General features: G+C 44.5%; 1 protein-coding gene across 1 annotated transcript in view; it reads left to right on the top strand.

Moving 5' to 3' along the window:
- LOC144503390 (adenylate cyclase type 10-like) overlaps positions 1-23,528 on the top strand; it is a 159,077-nt gene that overhangs the window by 53,419 nt on the left and 82,130 nt on the right. Inside the window, exons 13-17 of the mRNA XM_078227701.1 lie at positions 2,170-2,341; positions 2,846-3,038; positions 10,998-11,084; positions 14,392-14,672; positions 18,588-18,787. Coding sequence (XP_078083827.1) covers positions 2,170-2,341; positions 2,846-3,038; positions 10,998-11,084; positions 14,392-14,672; positions 18,588-18,787 — 933 coding nt within the window. The remainder of the gene's footprint in view (positions 1-2,169; positions 2,342-2,845; positions 3,039-10,997; positions 11,085-14,391; positions 14,673-18,587; positions 18,788-23,528) is intronic.

Consider the following 23,528-nt stretch of genomic DNA (forward strand, 5'->3'; position numbering starts at 1 on the left):
ATTCCCTCTTTAAAACCACTTAGCTGCTCTTCATCCCTTTACTTGCTTAAGATGCTCCCTTAACATAGTAAAGTCACCATAGTCCCAGATGACTATAGGCTGCTCCCCGCCTTTGAAGGGGAAAATTGACTGATGGTGATTTAAGCTAAGGATAACCAAACCTCAGGTGGGTGGCAAGGTTGAGAAGGCAGGCCTTCATGAATAATCTCAGCCTGTATGGGAATTGAACCTGTGCAGTTTGCATTGCTCTGCATCATGAACCAGCTGACCAGCCAACTGAGCTAAACCAACATCCCATTCCCTTAACATACCTCTCTGATCAATGGTCACCTGCCCTAATTAACATCACTTCCTGATTCCTCAGCATTGCATTTGGGGGTACCCCAATAATGTGCTGAGAATTCCCTCTCAGAAGTTTCCCCCTCACCATTCTGGCTCCCCTCCCCCTCACTCCCCCACGCCCTTTCCATTCTGGGTCTCCCCTGTGTTCCGGGTCTCTCCCGTCCCCTCCCACATTCTGGGTCATTGCCCCATTCCAAATCACCCCCACCTACACTTGCCTTTGAATCTTAACTTCTCCCTTTAATTGCCTCTTTAAACACCTGCATTACGACAGCTAATGTTGGAAATGGGGTCATTTCCTTCCTTGCTGTGCTCCATTTACTCCACGTTGATGCAGCCTGGAGTAGACTTCACTGCTCCTGTCTCACCCAGCCTGATGAGGAAGGTTGGGTGAGACAGGGGCTTTGCAATCCCAGTGAAGGTAAGTCCATCCAGAGTGGCAATCTGTCGATTGGTACTTTGAAGAAGTTACAGGCCAATATCTTTTAAGTAGTTTGGTGTGAAATTTTATCTGATAGTATCTTTGTGAAGAGCACAGAGAGAGCAAAGAGTGTGGAGAGAGAGGTGAAACTTCAGTAAAGAACACGGGGAGAGGGACGGGACTTCAGTAAAGAGTGCAGAAAGAGAGGTGAGACTTCAATAAAGAGCACAGAGAGAGAGGCAAGACTTAACCAAAGAGAGCAGAGAGAGAGAGAGATGAGACCTCAGTGACGAGCACATGGAGAGAGGTGAGACTTCAGTGAAGAGTGTGGGGAGAGAAGTGAGACTTCAGAAAAGAGCACAAGGAGAGAGGTGAGACTTCAGAGAAGAGCTCATGGAGAAAGTTGAGACTTCAGTAAAGAGCATGGGGAGAGAGGTGAGACTTCAGAGAAGAGTTTGGGTAGAGAGGTGAGACTTCAGTAAAGATCGCAGGGAGAGAAGTGAGACTTCGGTGAAGAGTGTGGGGAGAGACAAAATTTCAATAAAATGCCCGGGAATCACTTTCTGGGAGCAGAGACTTTCCAGACCTGCGAGGGACTGTGACATCCCAGGAAAATGGTCATTTCCTTGGCTGGTTAGTAACTGTTAATTTGAATTACCTATTCTAAATTGCTTCCAGATTAAAGGTAATAAAGGAAAATATTTTACTGATTAAAAAATATAAAAACCAGTTCATTTTTTAAAAAACAAATTAAAAATGAAGTAAATAAAATAGGGATGGAAAGCCAGGTGATGTGTTGTGCCTGCATGATGTGGGAGCGGGTAGAGCCCATTGTAGTTCCTACAATGTAGTAAGTGTTGGTTGCTCGAGGAACTATGGTTCAGTGTTGATGAGCTGGAGTCTGAGCTGCAGATGTTGAGACAAATCAGGAAGGAGGATGTGTTTCAGGAGGCAGTCACACCCCTCAGATTAACTACCTTGAATTTGGCCAGTGGCCAGGACAGGAAGGTGTGACTGATTGAGGCAGGGAGAGGGATTCAGGGGATAGCAATGCAGAAGCCTCAGCCCTTGTCCTTCTCCAATTGGTACAATATTCTTGCCCCTTGTGAGAATAAGAGAGGGGATTGTAGGAAGGATGTGCAAACTGACCACAGCACTGTTACACTAACTGGCCCACATGTAGCTGACTTAATTCCAACAGTGGTGGGATGAGGTAATTAATTGGCCACTTAATGGGTAGGTCAACCATGAACCCTCGCACCCAGAAATCAATTCTGGCGGAGGCGGGAGGCAGCAAGGTTCAAGCATGCCACCATCCCGTCTCCAAGCTCGCCACCAGAGAGCGTCGAATATCCCACCCTGGATTTATTTGATTTGACTCACACAAATGTTTTACATTTTTTAAGGTCGTGAGAAAGAGATGAAGATTTTCCACAAGGCACTACAGAAATTTAGTTCAGTAAAGACCCGTCGTGCGTCAGACAGTTACCAGGTTATTATGTACGAGGGGACAGTTGGCTATGGAAAAAGCCGATTGCTAGCTGAAATTATCCGCACTTCACAATCAGAAGGAATGAGGTTTGCATTTCAATGGCAATTTTTCATTATGTTTAGTTCTATTTGTATTAAATATGAAATAGATGGTTTATTCACATCAGCTAAAGAACGTGCCAGAGATTGGAGGCAAGTGAAGTTAAGGCCACACTTACATCAGCCATGATTGTATTAAATGATGGAACAGAATCCAGGTGCTGACTGGCCCACACCTGCTCCAATTTCTAATGATCTTAAATTGTTGCATGTGGCCACATTGTTTTAAAAATAAAATTAGATTCAGCCGTCCATTTCGGCCTGTTTCTGACAGGCCAACAGAATGCAGCTGAAACACAGGAATAAAAACAGTTCAGGCCTCAAATTAATGATGGTGCAAATTGATACTTCACCATCAACCCACCCACGTTTTGCACCTAATTAAAATCTCCACCCTGGATTCTGTAAATAAGGAAATATATATCCTTTGTACATCAAGAAATATGTTAATGTGCCTTAAATAGTCAGTGTTCCATTTTATCTCTGATGCAGGGTGTTACCATTTGAATTGGGGAAAATGGATATCACCGAGCCCTATTATACTATTCAAACTATGATGGCTCTGCTCCTTCAGGTGAACCACTGTAAAAGTTACGCTGAACGAGAAAGAGTTTTACTTAGCAAGATAACAAAGCCCGAGTTGATCGAAGATTTGTGCCTTTTAAATGATCTTCTTTTTGTAAAGGTACTGAAATAACTAATTTCTCACTGGAATAATTAAACAAATGTGCTTTTAACTATGTTGACTTGTAGTTGGATTCTCAGAAGATCTGTGTGCTGGGTTCTTCCATTTGCTTTATTAAAACTATCCCTCGCAGCTGAATATAGAGCTACAGTGTCACCATTTTACCATCAGATTTGAAGAACTGACTTTAGAAATACAAACATAAACAGCCTGAAGTGTAAAAAGGTCAAGTAAAGTTTATTTATTAGTCACAAGTAAGGCTTACATTAACACTGCAATGAAGTTACTGTGAAATTCCCCTGGTCGCCACACTCTGGCGCCTGTTCGGGTCAATGCACCTAACCAGTACGTCTTTCCGAATGTGGGAGGAAACTGGAGCGCCTGGAGGAAACCGGAGCGCCTGGAGGAAACCCATGCAGACACGGGGAGAATGTGCAAACTCCACACAGATCGTAACCCAAGCCAGGAATCGAACCCGGGTCCCTGGAGCTGTGAGGCAGCTGTGCTAACCACTGTGCTACCATGCTGCCCCAAAAAGGCTCAGTTTTATTGGGATGATGTTGGTCACAGAACATGTCTGTCAGTGAGATCGTCATTGTCTTCTGTACATGAACAGGAAGTCTTTATTAACTACTTGTAACTATATACATATACAAGTAAATGGTAGAGGCATGGAGTTATCTCCATCTCCAGTGGCTGGATTGTCTGGTCCTTCCCGTCGATAGGATCATCCAGTTCCAAAGATGACACCAGGTTCCCCGACGGCGGGACAAGCGAGGCATACAAAATACCATAGACATCGGCGAAACCGAAAGATCCCACCGGTGGCCAATGGCAAGCCATCTCCACTGCCAAAAAACACACCACCAGTGGTCAGAAAACCCAATCCTAGGTCTTAACAAAGTTCCTGGCCATCTCCAGATTGACTCTGAAGCTCTGATTTTGCACCCATGTTCGCCTTAGAGTTCAGAATGGAAGCGGGGGGAGGTGTCAGACCTCAGGAGGAGGTGGCTGGACCTTAGGGTGTGTGGGGGGAGGGTGGGGTGGGCAGGGGAGGAGGGTGGCCAGATCTTGGGAGAGGGGGTGTGGGTGTGTTGGGGAAGGACACACGTCAGGCTTCAGGGTTGGGGGAGGGAGTTGACCTGGACACTGTGATCTATCGGTAATGTAGCTAAACCAGCTGATTAACTCAGAAGCATGACCTAATTAAAATGCTCCTGCCTGCAGTCTTAAATCGGGTCACTTTTCATTCAAAATACATTTCTAAATATATTTAGATATAAAATTCAGTGACCACTTGCTCAGATAGAATGTTTAACAAAAAAAATGTTTTTATCTATTTGCAAAAATATCACTTGTTTATAAAGCATCTAAATTTTGAGATTAATTTAATATTTGGTTGCCAAGATTAATGAATATTAATCATAATTTGTTTTCTTATTTTTAAAATAATTCACTATATTTCTTATGCTTAAAGAATCTGAGTAGGATATTGCATTGAATTAGAAAGGAAAATTTAACAATATTTGATATTTTTCTTTTGATGAAAGCAAACAGATTTACATAAATAATGCATTTATACTACCTGTTGCGGTGACAATCCAAAGTAAATAAAAAATCTAAATTCACCAAATCTAACAGACCAGGGCGATCCAGGCTTTGATGCAAAGCCTACAAGAAATACATGTTCTCAGTGTAGGGAATACTACAGCAGTACAATTCTTTCTAAAACAATGGAGGGGGAAATGGTTAACTTCTTTTAGGCTGAAGAGTGGAAGAAAAATAAGTGAGGCTTCCTATTTCTGATTTCTGGAAAGTACAGTTGGTTTTGAGTTTTTTTTCAGGTTGTGATCATTGCTGGCCAGGTCAGCAGTTCTTGTCCCTCTCCAGTTGGTCAGAAAAGATGCGGTGAACTTTCTTTAGTCACCTGTCCTAATGTCTGCTTTATTGGGGGTATGCTCCCGTGAGGCACCTTGAGGGAATATTTCACTATGTTAAAGGGCTATCCAATTGAATGTTGGGGTTCTGTATAGTGAGATGTTTCCACAGTGTATGGATTCTATGATCTATTCAATGGAAGAAATTAATATGCCTACTATATCTGCCTAATCTGTCCCAGTAGTGCTCATGCACTGAGAAGATGGTAGTCTTTATCATCCAGGATACCAATCCATGAGTTAGCCTTATCTAATTTAGCCTGTGAACTGATGAAGCTTCACAGGGTATGTATGGCTGCTGCCATACAAAGCAACTAACTACATAGAGCTATAAATGAGAGTTGTGTAAGCAGAGAGGAACAAAGTTTGAGGACCATCAAAGATAGCAATGTTTTCCCAGTCAAAGATACTGGTCCTTCCACTTAACATTATATCCCAGCAGCCATGATATGCGAGGGGTGGAGGGCTGAAATAATTCGGTGAGTGGATGAGATGCCATTCAAGTGGACTGCTTTGTCCTAGGTGTATTGATTTTCCTGGAGTGATATTGCAGCAGCACCCACCCAGGCAAGTGGAGGGTATCCCATTAGACTCCAGATTTATGCATTGCTGAACAGATAATTGATGAATAATTGCCATGGATAGCAGAGTTAAAGACTCCTTCCATCACTTTGTTGATAAGTGGGAATAAGCTAATATGGTGTTAATATGTCTAGTTGTAATTGCCCTGCTATTTGTGGAGATAGTATGGATGGTCATTATTCCACATTACCATTATTGTAGCTGTTCTGTGTTATAAGAACATAAGAAATAGGAGCAGGAGTAGGCCATCTAGCCCCTCAAGCCTGCCCCGCCATTCAATAAGATCATGGCTGATCTGAAATGAATCAGTTCCACTTACCCGCCTGCTCCCCATAACCCCTAATTCCCCTACCAATCAGAAATCCATCTATCCATGACTTAAACATATTCAACGAGGTAGCCTCCACCACTTCAGTGGGCAGAGAATTCCAGAGATTCACCACCCTCTGAGAGAAGAAGTTCCTCCTCAACTCTGTCCTAAACTGACCCCCCTTTATTTTGAGGCTGTGCCCTCTAGTTCTGGTTTCCTTTCTAAGTGGAAAGAATCTCTCCACTTCTACCCTATCCAGCCCCTTCATTATCTTATATGCCTCTATAAGATCACCCCTCAGCCTTCTAAACTACAACGAGTACAAACCTAATCTGCTCAAACTCTCCTCATAATCTACACCCCTCATCTCCGTATCAACCTGGTGAACCTTCTCTGCACTCCCTCCGAGGCCAATATATCCTTTCGCAAGTAAGGGGACCAAAACTGCACACAGTATTCCAGCTGCAGCCTCACCAATGCCTTGTACAGATGCAGCAAGACTTCTCTGCTTTTATATTCTATCCCCCTCGCGATAAATGCCAACATCCCATTTATGATCTCCCTGGAGGATCCATAAACCAAAATAACCAAATTTACTGGATAATCTTCAAATGAAGAAATTACCAACAAAATTCTACTTATTGTAACTTTTACTTTAACATGAGTGAGGATCCACATGAGTTACAGGCAAATTATGTTTGGTACAAATTCTAATTTTCATGTGGAATAGCAGATACAATAATGTCTAGCTCACAAAATTATAAGCATTTGTATCACTCCCAACTCAAATGTGGCCACATGTGCGATCTCACTGACTTTCCACCTCAGCCTCCAGAACATAAGAACCGGAATTCTCCAGTTTCGCATGCCCCACTGCCGCAGCTAGCGAGAACGGAGAATTTAGCGCTCGGTCAAATTTCTGTTCACAGCAGCGGGACTGGAAAATCCCAGACAGAGGCAAGATCAGAGAATTCCAGCCGCAATCTCTCACTTTTTTCAATCAATGTATTTGGTTCTTGAGTCACCTGCAATGGTAACTCCACTCCATCCAGTCGCTTGGAGAGAGCTGTCGCCAAAACTGTATAATCCTGCAGAACCCCCTTAGATAGGTTTAAACTAATATTGGTCACGCAAATTCCCCAGAGACTCTTTTATCTGACTCCTTTAATAGATCTTGTTAGCTGGCCTGCTCAACTCTGGCAAAAAGCAGTGGACTTGTCCAATTTGCATTCTCTGCTCTAACCCACCTTCACCTTTCTATCCTGCTTAAATGTGTTATACACACACAGGTTCTTATTTATGTTTCTTCTCTGTTTTCTCTGCTGCAGCTTTCCTTTGTTCTTTACAGTAGTAGTAGCTTCATCAACGAGCCACATGCCTTCTGCATGTAATTTCCTTCCAGCTGGTAGTTTCCAGGTCAGGGATTGCCAGGTCACATGGACCAGTATTTCTTATTAGACCATAAGATATAGGAGCAGAATTAGACCATTCGGCCCATCAGGTCTGCTCCACCATTCACTCATGGCTCAAGAAAATTATGACTGATCCCTTTACAATTGATTCAAACTTTAAAAAATATTTTTTCAAATATTCTTAAAAACAATTATAGATTCCACGTATTTTTCAAAGAAATCACTAATTTTCCTTCCTGTACCACTTCCAGCTAAAAGAGGTAATCGCATTTGGAATAGCCTGGATAGGGGCACAGCTAATTCTGGAGCACAGGTCTTCAACACAACATCCAGAATACTGTCGGGCCCATAGCCTTGGTGGTGTCCAATGTACTTAGCTGTTTGTTTATGCTATGTATAGAGTGAATCAAGTTGCTGAAGAGATTGACATCTAAGATGGTTAGACCTTGGGAAGAGGTCAAGAAGAAGAATTTATGCAGCACTTCTGGTTGAAAATTGTTACAATTGGGCCGAATGGGCTCTACGATCCTTGAAAATGAGCATGTTCATGGAGCCTTATTTTCCATTAGTTTCTTAATCGCCCACCATTCACAAGGAGATGTTGCAGCTCTACCAAGTTTTGAAGTGTTCCATTGAGCTCAAGGAGGTGACAGAGTTTGAGTTGGGTGAGGCTGTAAAGGGATTTGAGAGCCAGGATGAGAAATTTGAAATCAAAGCTTGAACTGGAACTCACTGCAGGTCAAGTTAGCACAAGGGTGATGGGTTAACAGAACTTGGTCCAAGTTACAATATGGGCAGTAAAGTTTTCAATTGAGTTCAAGTTTAAAGAGGGCAGAAGGTGGAAGGCTGGCCAAAGGAGCAGTAGGATAAGCATGTCTAGAGACAGAAAAGCAAGGATAAGGGTTTTCAGCAGCTGATGAACAGAGAGATGGTCAGAGGTGGAAATGCTTTGGCAGTGAAAGGCACCAATCTTGGTGATATGTGGTCAGAAACGCAACTCTGTGAAATATGACAACAAAATTCTCCAAAAGAATAACAAGGGAGAGAGTAAGGCCTCTTAAGGATCAACAAGGTTATCTATGTGCGGATCCACAAGGGATGAGTGAGATCCTAAATGAATATTTCTCATCCGTATTTACTGTTGAGAAAAGCATGGATGTTAGAGAACTTGGGGAAATAAATAGTGATGTCTTGAGGAGTGTACATATTACAGAGAAAGAGGTGCTGGAAATGTTAAAGCGCATCAAGGTAAATAAATCCCCAGGATCTGATGAAGTGTATCCCAGGACATTGTGGGAGGCTAGGGAGGAAATTGTGGGTCCCCTAGCCAAGATATTTGAATCATCGATAGTCACGGGTGAGGTGCCTGAAGATTGGAGAGTGGCAAATGTTGTGCTTTTGTTTAAAAAGGGCTGCAGGGAAAAGCCTGGGAACTACAGGCCGGTGAGCCTCACATCTGTGGTGGGTAAGTTGTTGGAAGGTATTTTGAGAGACAGGATCTACAGGCATTTAGACAGGCAAGGACTGAGTAGGGACAGTCAGCATGGCTTTGTGAGTGGAAAATCATGTCTCACAAATTTGAGTGAGTTTTTTGAAGGGGTAACCAAGAAGATAGATGAGGGCAGTGCAGTTGATGTTATCTATATGGACTTTAGCAAGGCCTTTGACAAGATACCGCATGGTAGGTTGTTGCATAAGGTTAAATCTCACGGAATCCAGGGTGAGGTATCTAAATGGATACAAAATTGGCTTCTTGTCAGAAGCCAGAGCATGGTTGTAGAGGGTTGTTTTTCAAACTGGAGGCCTGTGACCAGCGGTGTGCCTCAGGGATCAGTGTTGGGTCCACTTTATTTGTCATTTATATTAATGATTTGGATGAGAATAAAGGAGGCATGCTTAGTAAGTTTGCAGATGATACCAAGATTGGTGGCATAGTGGACAGTGAAGAAAGTTATCTCCAATTGCAACAGGATCTTGATCAATTGGGCCAGTGGGCTGATGAATGGCAGATGGAGTTTAATTTAGATAAATGTGAGGTGATGCATTTTGGTAGATTGAACCAGGGCAGGACTTACTCAATTAATGGTAGGGCATTGGGGAGAGTTACAGAACAAAGAGATCGAGGGATACATGTTCATAGCTCCTTGAAAGTGGAGTCACAGGTGGACAGAGTGGTGAAGAAGGCATTCAGCATGCTTGGGTTTCATCGGTCAGAATATTGAATACAGGAGTTGGGACATCTTGTTGAAGTTGTACAAGACATTGGTAAGGCCACACTTGGAATACTGTGTACAGTTCTGGTCACCCTATTATAGAAAGAATATTATTAAACTAGAAAGAGTGTAGAAAAGATTTACTGGGATGCTACCAGGACTTGATGGTTTGGCTTATAAGGAGAGGCTGGATAGACTGGGACTTTTTTCTCTGAAACGTAGAAGGCTGAGGATGATCTTATAGAGGTCTATAAAATAATTGATAGTCAATATCTTTTCCCAAAGGTAGGGGGTCTAAAACTAGAGGGCATAGGTTTAAGGTGAGAGGGGAGAGATACAAAAGTGTCCAGAGGGGCAATTTTTCACACAGAGGGTGGTGAGTGTCTGGAACAAGCTGCCAGATGTAGTAGTTGAGGCGGATACAATTTTGTCTTTTAAAAAGCATTTAGACAGTTACATGGGTATAGAGGGATATGGGCCAAATGGGGACAATTGGGATTAGCTTAGGGGTTTAAAAAAAAAATGGGCGGCATGGACAAGTTGGGCCATGCTGTTTCCATGCTGTAAAACTCTATGACTTTATGACTCTATAAAATTGTGAATGGTCTGGTTCAGCCTCAGAGAGTGATCAAGAGGAAAGGTGAAGATGATGTCTAGGGAACGAAGTTTGTGGTGGAGAATAGAAAATGGCTCGTTAGATGGGGGAAATTTCTGCTCATCAAGAACTGGTTGTTAAACAAGCAGCAGGACTGATAAGAGATCAGTTACACGTGGGCTAAACTGGGCAAAGGCAGCAGAAAACTCTCTAAAGGATGTCAGCAAACCAACTGACAGCTTCACGGTCAATTTTATGGCTGCAGTAGTTTCATTTTCAGAGGTTTTTAAAAAATAACTTCAAGCTCTCAAATTCAGTGCAATTGTACTCACATTCCCTAAATTATTAGGCCATGTCTCTGAATTATCAGTCCAATAACATAATCACTGTTCTAATACACCCTGATGTGGAGATGACGGCGTTGGATTGGGATAAGCACAGTAAGAAGTCTCACAACACCAGGTTAAAGTCCAACAGGTTTATTTGGTAGCACGAGCTTTTGGAGTGTCACTCCTTCTGCAAGTGACTCTGAAGAAGGAGTGACACTCCGAAAGCTTGTGCTACCAAACTCACTTGAAGAAGGAGTGAGACTCCGAAAGCTTGTGCGACCAAATAAACCTGTTGGACTTTATCTGGTGTTATGAGACGTCTTACTGTGCTAATACATTCCCACAGACAAGATTAAAATCAACATAAATGCAATGCCTTTCATTGCCAAATAGCCAACCAACAATTAGTTTCTAGGTTCACACATGTAGAATGGGACGTTGGACAAGGTACAAGAAGCACATTACGCCTTTGGAACTGCTCCCCAGCAACAAACAAGTGTCTGTGGTAGAGGAGGGAGGCAAATGGAAGGGTTTTTTTTGAAAAAAAAAAGCATTGACAACATATTCATTTTGTTTTTCAGTTTTCAGTTTCTGAAAAGGTCTCTCTCATGGACAGTAGGACCAAGCACAGGACATTTAGGAATTACGTGATTGCAATAGTCAAGCAGGTAACAATTTTTGATTAGTTTCCTGTGACTCAGTTGTGAAAAGGGTGTAAATCAAAAAGCCAATGCATCTTAAGCCAAGTATCAAATAAACATGTTCAGTAAGTGTCTCTGTTCATTGAGTACCTCAGTCCCTATTTGTGTAACTGCGGGAAAGTAGGGGCGCGATTTTCATGAAAAAAAACTGAGTGCCCATCGGGCGGGAATATGGGAGATTTTCCAGCCTGTTTTTTGTTTGCGAGCTGAGTTGAATGAATTTATGTTCGTGCAACACAGAGTCCATCAGGTAGGGGGATCAGAGCCTAATCCTGTCCAAGAGGCCAGCATCAGTGTGCCAAGGGGGCCAGTGCGCATGCGCTGATGACAAGCATCTTCCGCCCCAAACGCCGGCCTCCCAGTGGCCAACCTCACAATGCTGGCCTCCCGATTGTTGTCCCCAACCCCCTCCACAAACACCGCCAGCCCCAAACCATTCCCCCACCCCGCCGCCCCCCCCCCCCCCGCCGCCCCCCCCCCCCCGCCCCCCCAACGACCGGCCTCTTGATAGCCAACCCCCCAATGTTGGCCTCCCAATTGCTGGCCCCAACCCCTCCCCAACAATGGCAGGCCCAACATCCCCCCCAATCCCCAACCTCATCACCAGCCCCCATCCAACATGCAGATTTCCCCCCATTGCCTCCCTTCCTACCTCTCCCCATCTCCACGTCTGGCTCCACCTCATCTTGCCCTGCCCCCTCAGGCCCTGCCACTCCCTTGACACTTCCATTGTGCCAGCTGGCAGTGCCAGGGTGCCCATTGGGCAGTGCCAGGGTGCTAGATTGGCAGTGCCAGGCAAGGGGCACACCCCCCCCCTTCCCCGCCACTGACCTCCCAGGAAGCCTCAATGGCCTCTGGTCCCACTAGTGAGGCCATCACATCTGGTCTGGTCCCCGTTGATGGGAACCATACGTGATCTCCGCTGGTGTGGACCTTCACTGGTGGAGGCAGAAACTTTAGTGGGCCCGGCCAATTGAGTCGTGGGCTCGCTAAAGAGATGCAGAGCAGCTTCTGCATATGGTAATCAGCCCTGTGCTGTCCCCTGGCACAAGGCTGATTACGTTGTAAAAAATGAACCGGGAAGATTGCTACTGACCACTCGAGCATAGCGGACCAGGAAAATCGCACCCTGGATTTTGTGGTATTTATTACTGTTAGCACTGCATGATTAGAATCAGGCCCTCAATATTTCTTTACATATTTCAAATAGTTAATTGGCATAATGATAAAAGAATGAACAAAATAAAGTTTAACTGAAAGTTTGTAAGGGTTAAAGTAACAACCTCAGCAGCAACAGTACAAATCTGCATCATTTCAATGTTGGCAAATTACAGCGCAAGAAATAGAAATCCCACAGATAGCTTCTCTGCAATAATTTGTAACTGTAGTTCATCTATAAAAAAATAATGACTTTAAAATGAGTTTCTCAAAATATTCAAACACACTGAATTATTGACTTGCAAGCTATGTAACTGGTTTAATGAAATTGACATTTAAAATTCATAAAGCAGCCTAACTGTTTGGGTAGGTTGGTCTGGTCTGAAATCTTTACCTAGTGGACTCCTGACATGAACATGTGAATTAGAGCAGGAACAAGCCATTTGACCACTCAAGCCTGCTCTTATTTGATGAGACATGACTGTCTCTGAACACGTTCATTCTTGGGATAGGGGGCATTGCTGGCAAGGGCATCAGTTATTGCCCATCCTTGGTTGTGTTTAAGAAGGTGGTGACTGTACAGTGAAGATGCTCCCTCCATGCTACAGGATAGGGAGTTCCCAGTATTTGACCCAGTGACAATGAAGGATGGACGATGTCTTTGATGCGCGATATAACTCACGAGGCTAGAGGTACTCGGGGAAATAAAGGCTTTTATTGACTACAACAATAGAGCTACCATATATAATACACGATCCCAGACTAAAGGGTCCCAGACAGAGCAGTAACCTTTATACCTCACCCGGGAGGCGGAGCCCGACTGGGATGTACCATAAGGACTATATTACAGGTAGAACAGCCCAACCCTAACCCCAACAGTAACATGTAGAACAGCCCAACCCTAACCCCAACAGTAACATATATACAGACTCATAGTACTGGCCAGACCCTGGCTCAGCACTACCTGGTGGGAACCAACAATGGTTCACCACAGTCTTTATAAATCAGAATGGTATATGATTTGCAGAAGAAAGTAGTGATGATGGAGCTCCCAACATCTTTAGGTGAACGATTCAACTAAGTTTCCAAAAATGGTTCATAGTGACATATGTCCAAATGCTCTTTCGTTTAATTCAGTGGGAATAATGTGCATATTGTACAATTATAAAAATAATTGATAAAAGGCACAGTAAGATGGTCCAAAGTGGAGTAGATAAACACTGTGTGATATTGAGTTATACATATTGGCAAATCCCTCGGACCTGGATTTTACATTTGCCATGGGGTGGGATGACAGGAGGGAAGTAAAATTTGGCATCATGTCCACCATCTGCCTGTTCCCACTTGTCCATTTGAGTAGATTTCTCAGGGCAGGGGAGGCTTTAGCCACATAAGGGCCTCCTCTCGCAGCTGGGATTTACCTTCAGTGGGAGAAGCAGGCATAAAGTGTCCAGGCATAGTCGAGGAGTATGTCTCCTGGTCTAGCATCTTGTACGCATCAGAGGTCCCCCTCCAAGCTATTCTATTCTCCTGCCATCTTTCCCCTCCCTCCACCCCCCCCTCCCTGTTAATTTTGGTCTACTACCTGCCTCACTGGGGCCTGGCAGCTTGACCTCTGGAAGGCCCCAGACTTAACTGTAAGTCAGAGCTCCAGGATTCCTCTTCTTCAGGGCCTACTGCAATCCAAGAAATGACCACAGCTACCAGTGGCACTGCTGAGACAAGAGAGCTATAAGCCAATCAAATTGCTGGCACCTCTCAGATGCAGGATTTCCTCTCCAATAGGGCAGAGGCCCTACGCCAAGCCATTTAAAGGCCCAGCAACCATTATATGGTTGTGGAGTGAGCCAACCAAGCACAGATAGCCCTGCCCCCAACATTTCCACTGGGAGGGGTGGAGATCTGCTCCTCACATAAAATTCAGCCTTCGGAGTGAATTGAGGAGGGGGAAGGACATATTATGGATAATGTTATTCTGATATACATCAAATAATTCTCAGATAAAGTTTATTTCTTTTAAGTAATGTCTGTGTAACCTTATATTTTTGCACCTGGATCAGCTAAAGATAATAATCATTTTTATTACTAATTGACTCATATGTTTGGTATGCTACAGACTATTGCCTCTGATATAGGTCTGCTAGTCATTGACCAGATTCAGTATATTGATACACCGTCATGGGAACTTATTTTGCAAATGCGTGCTACTCTTCCTTTGTTCATGGTTATGGCGCTGAGGCCATTCACTCTAGAAAAGCCACCATGTCAAGCTGCTATAATGGTCATGAGGAGCCAAAGGACTCTGTACGTAAAGCTCTCAGGCTTGGATCCCAGTATAATCCGTCCACTTGCTTGCCAAATCCTGGGGGTCATTAGTATTCCACGAGAACTGGAGACGTAAGTACAAAATTCAACCATGGTATATAAGCTAGTTAGTGTAAGCATCCGAACGCAGTTACTCTCAATAACAAAACATGATTATTTACATTTACAACATCAATATGTTTGGCTTCTTAATGAAAGTTCAAGCTTTTCTTTATGTCCTTTGCTGTCAGCAATTTGATATTTGCAAGCTCACTGTAAGGAATTGAAAAAATACAGATTACCCTCAGTTGGTTAATTTTACTGACAGTCTCATACCTCAAAAACTGAAAATGTGTGAGAATTCAATGTTACAGTCAGGGCGCCAACAGTGGCTCACTGGGTAACACTATAACTTCTTGAGTCAGAGAACTATCAGTTCAAGTCCCATTCGAGGATTTAAGCACAAAAGTCGAAAGCTGACACTCCAGTGCAGTAATGATTGCATTGTCCAAAGTTTCATTGTTTGAACGGGATAAAAACCCAGGTCTTATTTGTCCTCTCTGGTGGATTTTGAAGATCCCACTGCACTATTTTGAAGAAGAACAATGGAGCTATCCCCAATGTTCTGGCCAACATCTATCACTGAATCAACAGTGATAGTGTATGTGGAAGAAGATTGTGACCAAATAATCAGTGAAACAGATTATTTGGTCATTATCATATTGCTGTTTGTGGGAGTTTCCTGTGCACAAACTGGCTGTTGTATTTCCTCCAGTGCACTCCAAAAGTAGGTAATTGGCAGTAAAGCACTTTGGCATGTCTTAGGGTCTGAAAGGACACTATATAAATGAAAATTTTGCTTCCTAATGCAATATTTCTAGGGGTTGATGGCACAAAAGGTGCCCAAAATGTTTCTGCCAGTGTTCTATACCACATTAAAGTCCTATTTATCCCATGCCCCTTGTACTTGTTGACCTACATTGGTTCTTGATTCCTTAAACCCTCAAATTTATAATTCTTCTCCTCATCTTCCAATCTTTTCATGGCCTTGTTCCTTGTAACGTTTTCTAGTTTTGCAACAATCTGAGAAATCTACATTCTTCCAAGTGTTATGATCCCAACTGGGACGCCAGTTACTACTGGACATGTCAAATCCTATAGTGAAACCTAACATGATAGATCCTAACTTTTATTTTTATAGAATTCATGGTGGGCAGTTACTAAACACATTCACAGGAGTCTGCAGGTATATTTTAAAGAATAAAAACAAGAAAAGTGAACTACATTACACGAGACAAAAGGTTTGAAAGATTTCAATAGAAACACAGTAAGTGATTCAAATCACGCAATTCCATCACCTCAATTATATCTTTACAGTACAGCCAAATTCATTCCTTCAAGTTACAGTATCTATCTTATACTCGAATATTCAGGGTAAGTGTGCCGTACATGTGAACTAACAGGTGACCTGTAGTCAAATGCACCACACTCCAAAGTAAATGACAGATGCAACCAAAACAGATTCTATGGATTTCTCAACAACCCCCCCAACAGATGCGTTTTACACTCTGAGCCAACCAATTTCACTGAAACTCTATCTTTCTCATGAGGACTTTTAATCTCTGCACTCGAAGAACCCGCCTTGGAATTATCTCCCAAATGACACTTAACTGCGGACATCTTCAACAACAATCCACCTCCATGTTTTCATTCTCACCTTTCTAATGTCCCTTCCCTTGGATCTCCATGTACACTCAAGCTTTACTTTCTTCTTCCACATACACTATCAGGTATTCGATAATGTTATGCAGAACACCACTGCCCCAAAAAGGGGGTTACTTTAAATGGCCCATAGCATGGAGTCACTAATCTTCAGCTGCTCTCTCAGATCTTCTGGCTTCTCTCCAGCCCACTTTGCTTCAAAACTGCTCCCCACAGTTTTCACTCTTAAATTCAGAGCTTTTTTCTCTGCTCCTTACTTTAAACTTAACTTAATAGGACCCGTTTCAGATTCTCATCCTTGTTTCACAACTTGGACTTCCTTCTGGGACACTTTAATTAAAGTGCAATTCACTCTTAGATAAAGCAGATAACAAGAATGTAACTTGCATTCCTATAACAACCATTATTACAGGAAAATGTCTCAACACTTCACATGGTAGATGGGCAAGATAAAATGTCATGGACTACAGTGAGGACCGAAGGCAAGGTTAAAGGAACAGGTGCTGAGTAGCTTTTTGAAAACAGGGGAGGAGGCAGAAAGGTGGAGAGAAATAGGCTGAGGGCTTCAGAGTATAGGAATACACTGACTGAATGAACAGTCACCAATGGTGTGGTGGAGCGAACAGTGGAAAATGAGGAGTTGCCCAAGGTTAAAACTGCAAAGGTTATATATACTTGCATATAACTGTAGCAGATTACTAACATAGAGCTTGTTACAGACTCAATAGATCACCTTAGTTAAATTAACCATCTCTCAAAATGTGGTTAAAGCATCCAAACAGCACTTCAGACTCAGGGAACAATTGAGATGGTGCTTATAAAATTTGTGCTTGTCCCCAGCCCTTCACTTTGGTGTTTCCAATGCAGAACGGAGCAAGGCTGTGAATATTTTGAAAGTTCATGCTCTCAAAGTCAACTGACAAGGAATCCTTTGAAACTTGGAGATTATGTGGGTAGTTTCACTTAACCATTTGCGGCAACAAGGATGAGCATTAAGAAACGTGAATGAATTGTGACTTGTGGATGATGGACATGGAAATGTCAGCTAAGAATTTATCGCAGAAGTTAAACCTTGAAATAATAAAAGCATGGAGTGGAGTTTTGACAGCACTGAAAATGACCAAGGGTATGTCAAAGGAAGTTGAGCCTATGGCATTCATGCTGGTTTTTCCAATCCCAGCTTTCCCTGTTGTTATGATCCTTGACCAGACTCTCAAGTTGTTGGTGAAATCCGATTCGGGACTAATAACATTTTGTTTAAAGTGGACAAAGTTTGAGATCTAAGACACTTGGCAAGAGGAGAAAGCTACAAGATTCTATGGTTTCAATCTCACCTTCTGACATTCCATTCCCCTGGATTCCCGAATATGCTTAAGCATCAGCTACAAGCACAATTTCCAGTCTTCAGCCGCGCCAGGCAGAACACCACTGCTCCAAAGAAATACCTTTGATGAGTGGCCCAGAGCATGGAGTCACCAATCTTCAACTGCCATCTTGGATCTTCAAGACTTCTTCTTAGCCCTCTGCAATTACCAGGGCTTCTCCTGAGCCTACTTCATTTAACGTCTGTTCCCTGCAGCCCTTTCTCTCATTGGAGCCTGTTTCTCTTTTCCTGACTTAACAAGGACCTGTTTCTGTTCCCTCTCTTTGTCTCTTATCTGGGACTTCCTTGTGGAATCTCTCCCTGTCCCCCTCCCTTGTCCCTCTACCTGGGATGCTTCTTAACTCTGGTCCTCCGTAGCCGGTCACCTGATCGGCGTTTCTATGTCCTTTTATTTTTATTTCTTTGCACAGATGTATAGGGCCTACCCTTGGCCTGAACAGCGTACAGATGTCAAACTGTGCATGTGCAACCCGCTCCGGCCTGTGCATACACAGAAGATCTGAGGACTGCCAGGATTTAGAGCTCCTGGCCTCCATTCCTGACAAGCAGGTAAGTATGAGTTTAATAATATTATGTCCCACCCACATCATGCCCACTGTCTTCCAGGTCAATAAAGTGCCTGACATAAAACACAGCCACAAATCCTACACAGGCTGCTGTCACATAATAATTTGGCTCCATTGCTCCTATTGAGAGATTCCAGCTAGTGGTAAATGGGGCCCGTGCATCCACCTCCTCCCCCCCACCGCCCCCTCCATGTCTTTGGATGTTTTGCCACATTGAAAGGGCGATATAAATACAAATTAATGTTGTAAATATGTATTATTGTTTTGTTTTTCAAAATATTCAATGTAGTATTGAAACAGTAAGTTTGTTGCCATACACATTATTCTCTTTGCCAGGTTATTGACGGAACGCAGCTACGGTGTACCATACTACTGTGAGGAAATACTTAGAAGCCTCTACTACAGTGATCTCATACTCCTGGAACCATTAGATGAGGACGATGAGGATGAAAGTGATGCCGTACTTACTTTCAATAAAAAGAAGATGATTATGTCTCCTGAACTAAATTTACAAGGAAGGGATGCAAGAAAAAAAAGCAAGTCTGTAGGGCACATCAAATAGAATCATAGAATCTTACAGCATAGAAAGGAGCTGTTTGCTATGTTGAAACTGTGCCAGGCCTTGGAAAGAGGTGTTCAATGTAGTCAGACATCTCATAATCCTGAAAAACTATCCCTCTTCAAGTATATCTCTAGTTGCTTTTTGAAACCTCCTATGGAATCTGTTTCCATATCCATTCAAATTTAAGTTCCTCATTTAACAACCCTCTGTGTGAACCCTCCAGTTCCAATTATTCTAAAACTATGTGCATTGGTTACCAAATCACTTCTCACAGTTCATAGCATCATAGAATCCCTACAGTGCAGAAGAAGGCCATTCAGTCCATCGAGTCTGCACCAACCACAATCCCATCCAGGTCCTATCCCCAAAACCCTATGCATTTACCCTAGCTAGTCTCACCGACACTAAGGGACAATTTAGCATGGCCAATCCACCTAACCCACACATCTTTGGACTGTGGGAGGAAACCGGAGCACCCGGAGGAAACCCATGCAGACACGGGGAGAATATGCGAACACTACACAGATAGTGACCCAAGCCAGGAGTCGAACCCAGATCCCTGGCGCTTTGAGGTAGCAGTGCTAACCACTGTTCCACCGTGTCATCCCAGATAAATAGATAGTTTCTATCTATTCAATCTATCAAAATTCCTCATAATTTTGAATCCCATTGTTAGATCTCCCGTTATCCTTCTCCACTCCAAGGCAAACAATCCCAACCTTTCCAATCTATCCTTAAGCTATATGAGGGTTAAAGAGTGCAAAAGTGTCAGCTTGTCTTGATTGGTCACATGTTGGCCTCTGTGTCAGAGGTATTGAAGTTTTAGCCCACTCTTGGTGTTAAATGCATCGGGTGGAATTTCTGTTCCAGAGACTAAATGGGGTGGCAGGCAAAAAATCAGCGTGCTTCCTGCTGGCTGTTGTGGTGAGTTTCCATGCCAGACTGTCTGCTTTTCACCTAATTATATATACACAAACAATCAGCACATCATATCTCATGATAGGGTGGGCAGGGATCCATCCACTCCATTGTTACATCATTGGCTCATATTTCCGGGCACTGTATGTAAATTGCACACACACCCAAATTCATTCTCTGCAGCCCAAGACTTGCTCTGGTGAGTGATGGTCTCAGAAAAAGCCACGTTTTGTCCCTGAAGTTCAGCAACAAGGCACTCCTCCAAGCAGCTGAGAACCAGCGAGAGATACTTACCCCTGTGATGGGACCTGGACATTCACCAACCTCACCACCAAGCCTTGGAAGGAGGTCACCAGTGTGATCATTCCCTGCGCTCCTCAGAAGAGGACCACTCTCCAGTGCAGGAAGGGAATGAATTATCTCATCTGCTAAGTCAGAGTAAGTCAAACTTCTCTTGAATCTCAACACACAATCTGAAAAGGCCATCCAACATTCACAGGGTTACAGTCCACAGGGATCTCACATACTATCAGCACAAGTTGGGACCTCATTACTGATTCTCTTTTTTACATCTTTGTCTCTTGTCACATCCTACACAAGCCACATCTTCAGCCCTCACATAGGTTCACTCAGCACACACGCAGCAGGGAGGCACTGGGCTTGCTTATGTGCCAGACTCCAACTCCATTAGCCCCCAGACGGACATCACCGTGCAGTTGACCCTTCCCATTAGGGATATGAGAGCATATAAACCTGTCAGAACCCCCAGTGATATAGAGAATAAGGGAGGGGAGAACCAGATGTGAGGCCAAAGATGACTCTGATCGGGCAAGGGCATTGACCTGCTCACTCACGCACCTGAACTGTGAGTGAGCAGTAACCGCTAGATAAGGTATGGGACTGACTGCTTCCAGGTCTGGGAGGCCAATGGGTACAGGAAGGTAGTGATGTTAACCGGCTGCAAACCAACCTGACAGTCTCTCTCTCTCTCTCTCTTCCTCACAGGAACCGAGCAATATTGGTATGGAGCGAGTGGAGCTGGCTATTCTTATCACAGCACTACAGGAGCACAGACTCCAGCAACAATGTGCGCCTGCACCCAGGGAAGACCCAGCAGCAGGAAACCAGGGGTTACAGGATGGGCTCAGGGGCCCAAGGCCACACCAGCCATATAAGGGACATGAAAGTGCAGAAGGAGATCGAAGGTGTACAGGACCTGTGGAGCTGTTGGACAACATGTGCTGTAGGAGACTCCGCATCACCAGTGAGATTATGCGGTACCTGTGCCACACACTTGCCAACAGTGACACGAGATAATGGAGGACACCAGTTCCCTGTGGCCGTGAAGGTCATGGTAGCCCTCAATCTTCACGCAACAGGGTTGTTCCAGGGGTTAATGGGTGTCCTGTGTGGCATCCTGCAGGTGTCCACCCATAAGTGTATCCGAATTCACTCTATGCAAGGGCTTTGGACTTTATTCATTTCGACTAGGTTCACCAGGACAAGAGAGCCACGGGATTTGGCACCATAGCTGGTCTGCTACAGATGTAGGGGGTGATCAACTGCACCCATGTCGCTCAACACGCCCCATGGCATCAGGGAGCCCCCTTCATAAAGAGGGAGGGGTTCCACTCCCTCAGTGTAAAGCTGGTGTGACCACAAAATGCGATTCATGCATGTTTTCCAGGGAGTGTACTTGCTAGTTACATCTTCAGGCAATCGCAGATCCCTGGCATTTTTGAGGATCGTCCCAGGCTGCAGGGATGGCTTGTCGGGGACAAAGGATTGAAAATGAGGTCTTGCCTGATGCCGCCAGTGCGGAGGCCGGAGACAGCAGCAGAGGCCCACTGCAACTAGGCTGACAGTGCCACCTGATCTGTGATAGAGCATTGCATCGGCCTCCTGAAGATATGCTTCTGCTGTCTCGACAGGTCTGGTGGGGGCCTCCAATACAACCCCAGAGCGCCTCCCACATTATGGAGGCCTGCAGCGCCCTACATAATCTGGCTCTACAGCGGGGCAATCACCTTCATGAGAAAGACCTGGAGAGCAGTATGTGTCCTTGACGAGGAGGGTATTCAGGAGGGAGTTGAGGAAGAGACCGGTGAGGATCCAGAGAGTGGAGGCCAGGCGGGGGTGAGGTTCACATGGGCAGGAGGGTTGGGGATGCCCTCATCACTTTCCACTTCATGTAGTAGGACCAGCATCTTTTTCAACAGCACATCACCCTGCAGGATGTCGTGACTTCTCTGCGACCAAAGGATGAAGGTTGCAGAGATCTTACTTATCAGGTTTTTGGGTCTGGGGAGTCATTGAGTATCTGCTATCCAGTCAATGCAGGAGGGTGCTGATGCCTCTTAGTGAGAATGGTCTGTGATGCTCCTCAGCTATTGTTTATGTCTAACTCCTGTCTGTCTGCTGTCAGCACGCTAACTCCCTGGCCCATGTCTGAGTGAGGCTCAGCCCTCCATTCCTTTGTCCCTTAGCTCCAGAGGGGGATTAGGGGTGGGGGTCTAGGGTTCACTGAATCATGCCTGAGTCCTATCATTGTGAAAGAAACATCCATAATGAGTGGGCCAAACCATCTGCCTGACATTGAGGGCCAGAGAGAAGAACTGTGTCCAGATGGGAAGAAGTGCAGTGCCACTGGAAGAAAGATTAAAAAATATGAGGTGTTAAGGTAGTGAAGAACAATAATATTTAATTTAGGGACATGTGCAGATCTTACAAGTGACAATTACCCCAACTACCTGTGCCTAACTTCACCCGTGCCCATGTTGTACACTTACAATTCCTTCCACCTCCATTCTCTCCCAGTACATCTCTGTGTGTGTTCCCAGGATGCATATTAGAGGTGGAAGCAGCCTGCTGTCTTCCACGCCCTGTTGCCTTCGATGCCCTTGGTGGGCGTCCTCTGGAGGGCGGGGACTTGAAGGGCCTTGACCTACTTTCGGCTGGCACTGGAGTTGCTGCGTTACACTGTCCTGGCTGCTGCGCTGTAGTTGCACCAGTCTGAGGAAGGGGAGATTCAGATTGACTGGTCACTCCCAAAGTCTCCTGGTTGGAAGGCACTGGGATGTGCTCCAGCAGATGTTGCTCCCTCCAGGTGCTCGTGGATCCCTGTTTGACTCCTTGGGATAGAAGGGGAGCTGGAGTGAGCTCCAGAAGCCTCAATGTCATCTGGCGCTGCCAGTCCTGGAAGCCCACCATTGTCTGCATTATGGTGTTGAAGGGGTGGCATGGTGGCATAGTGATTCGCACTGCTGCCTTACATCATCAGGGATCCAGATTCAATTCCAGCCTTGGGTGACTGCATGTGTGGAGTTTGCATGTTCTCCCCGTGTCTGCATGGGTTCCTCCAGGTGCTCCAGTTTTCTCCCACAGTCCAAAGATGTGTGGTTAAGGTTGATTGGCCATGCTAAATTGACCCTTAGTGTCGGGGGGAATAGTGGGATAAATATGTGGGGTTATGGGGATGGGTGGGATTGTTTTGGTGCAGGCACAATGGGCCAAATGGCCTCCTTCTGTACTGTAGAGATTCTATACTTCTATAAACCTCTCAGCCATGGTCTTCGGTGACTGAACCATGCTTCGGAGTTCTCCCATCATGGATCTGACCTCGGGTCCCAGGCTTTCCATTGTGGACACCACCCTTGCAGTGTTGGCCTGGGTGCTACACATTGCTGGCAACATCTCCTGTGACAGAATGCTTTAGGACTTGTGCGACTGCAAGGCTGAATGGAGAAGTGCCACTGACAACCCTTCCTGGTATTCCCAGCTCTGCCTTTACATCTCCA

The sequence above is a fragment of the Mustelus asterias genome, chromosome 14, assembly GCF_964213995.1.
Source record: "Mustelus asterias chromosome 14, sMusAst1.hap1.1, whole genome shotgun sequence".
Taxonomy (NCBI): Eukaryota; Metazoa; Chordata; class Chondrichthyes; order Carcharhiniformes; family Triakidae; genus Mustelus; species Mustelus asterias.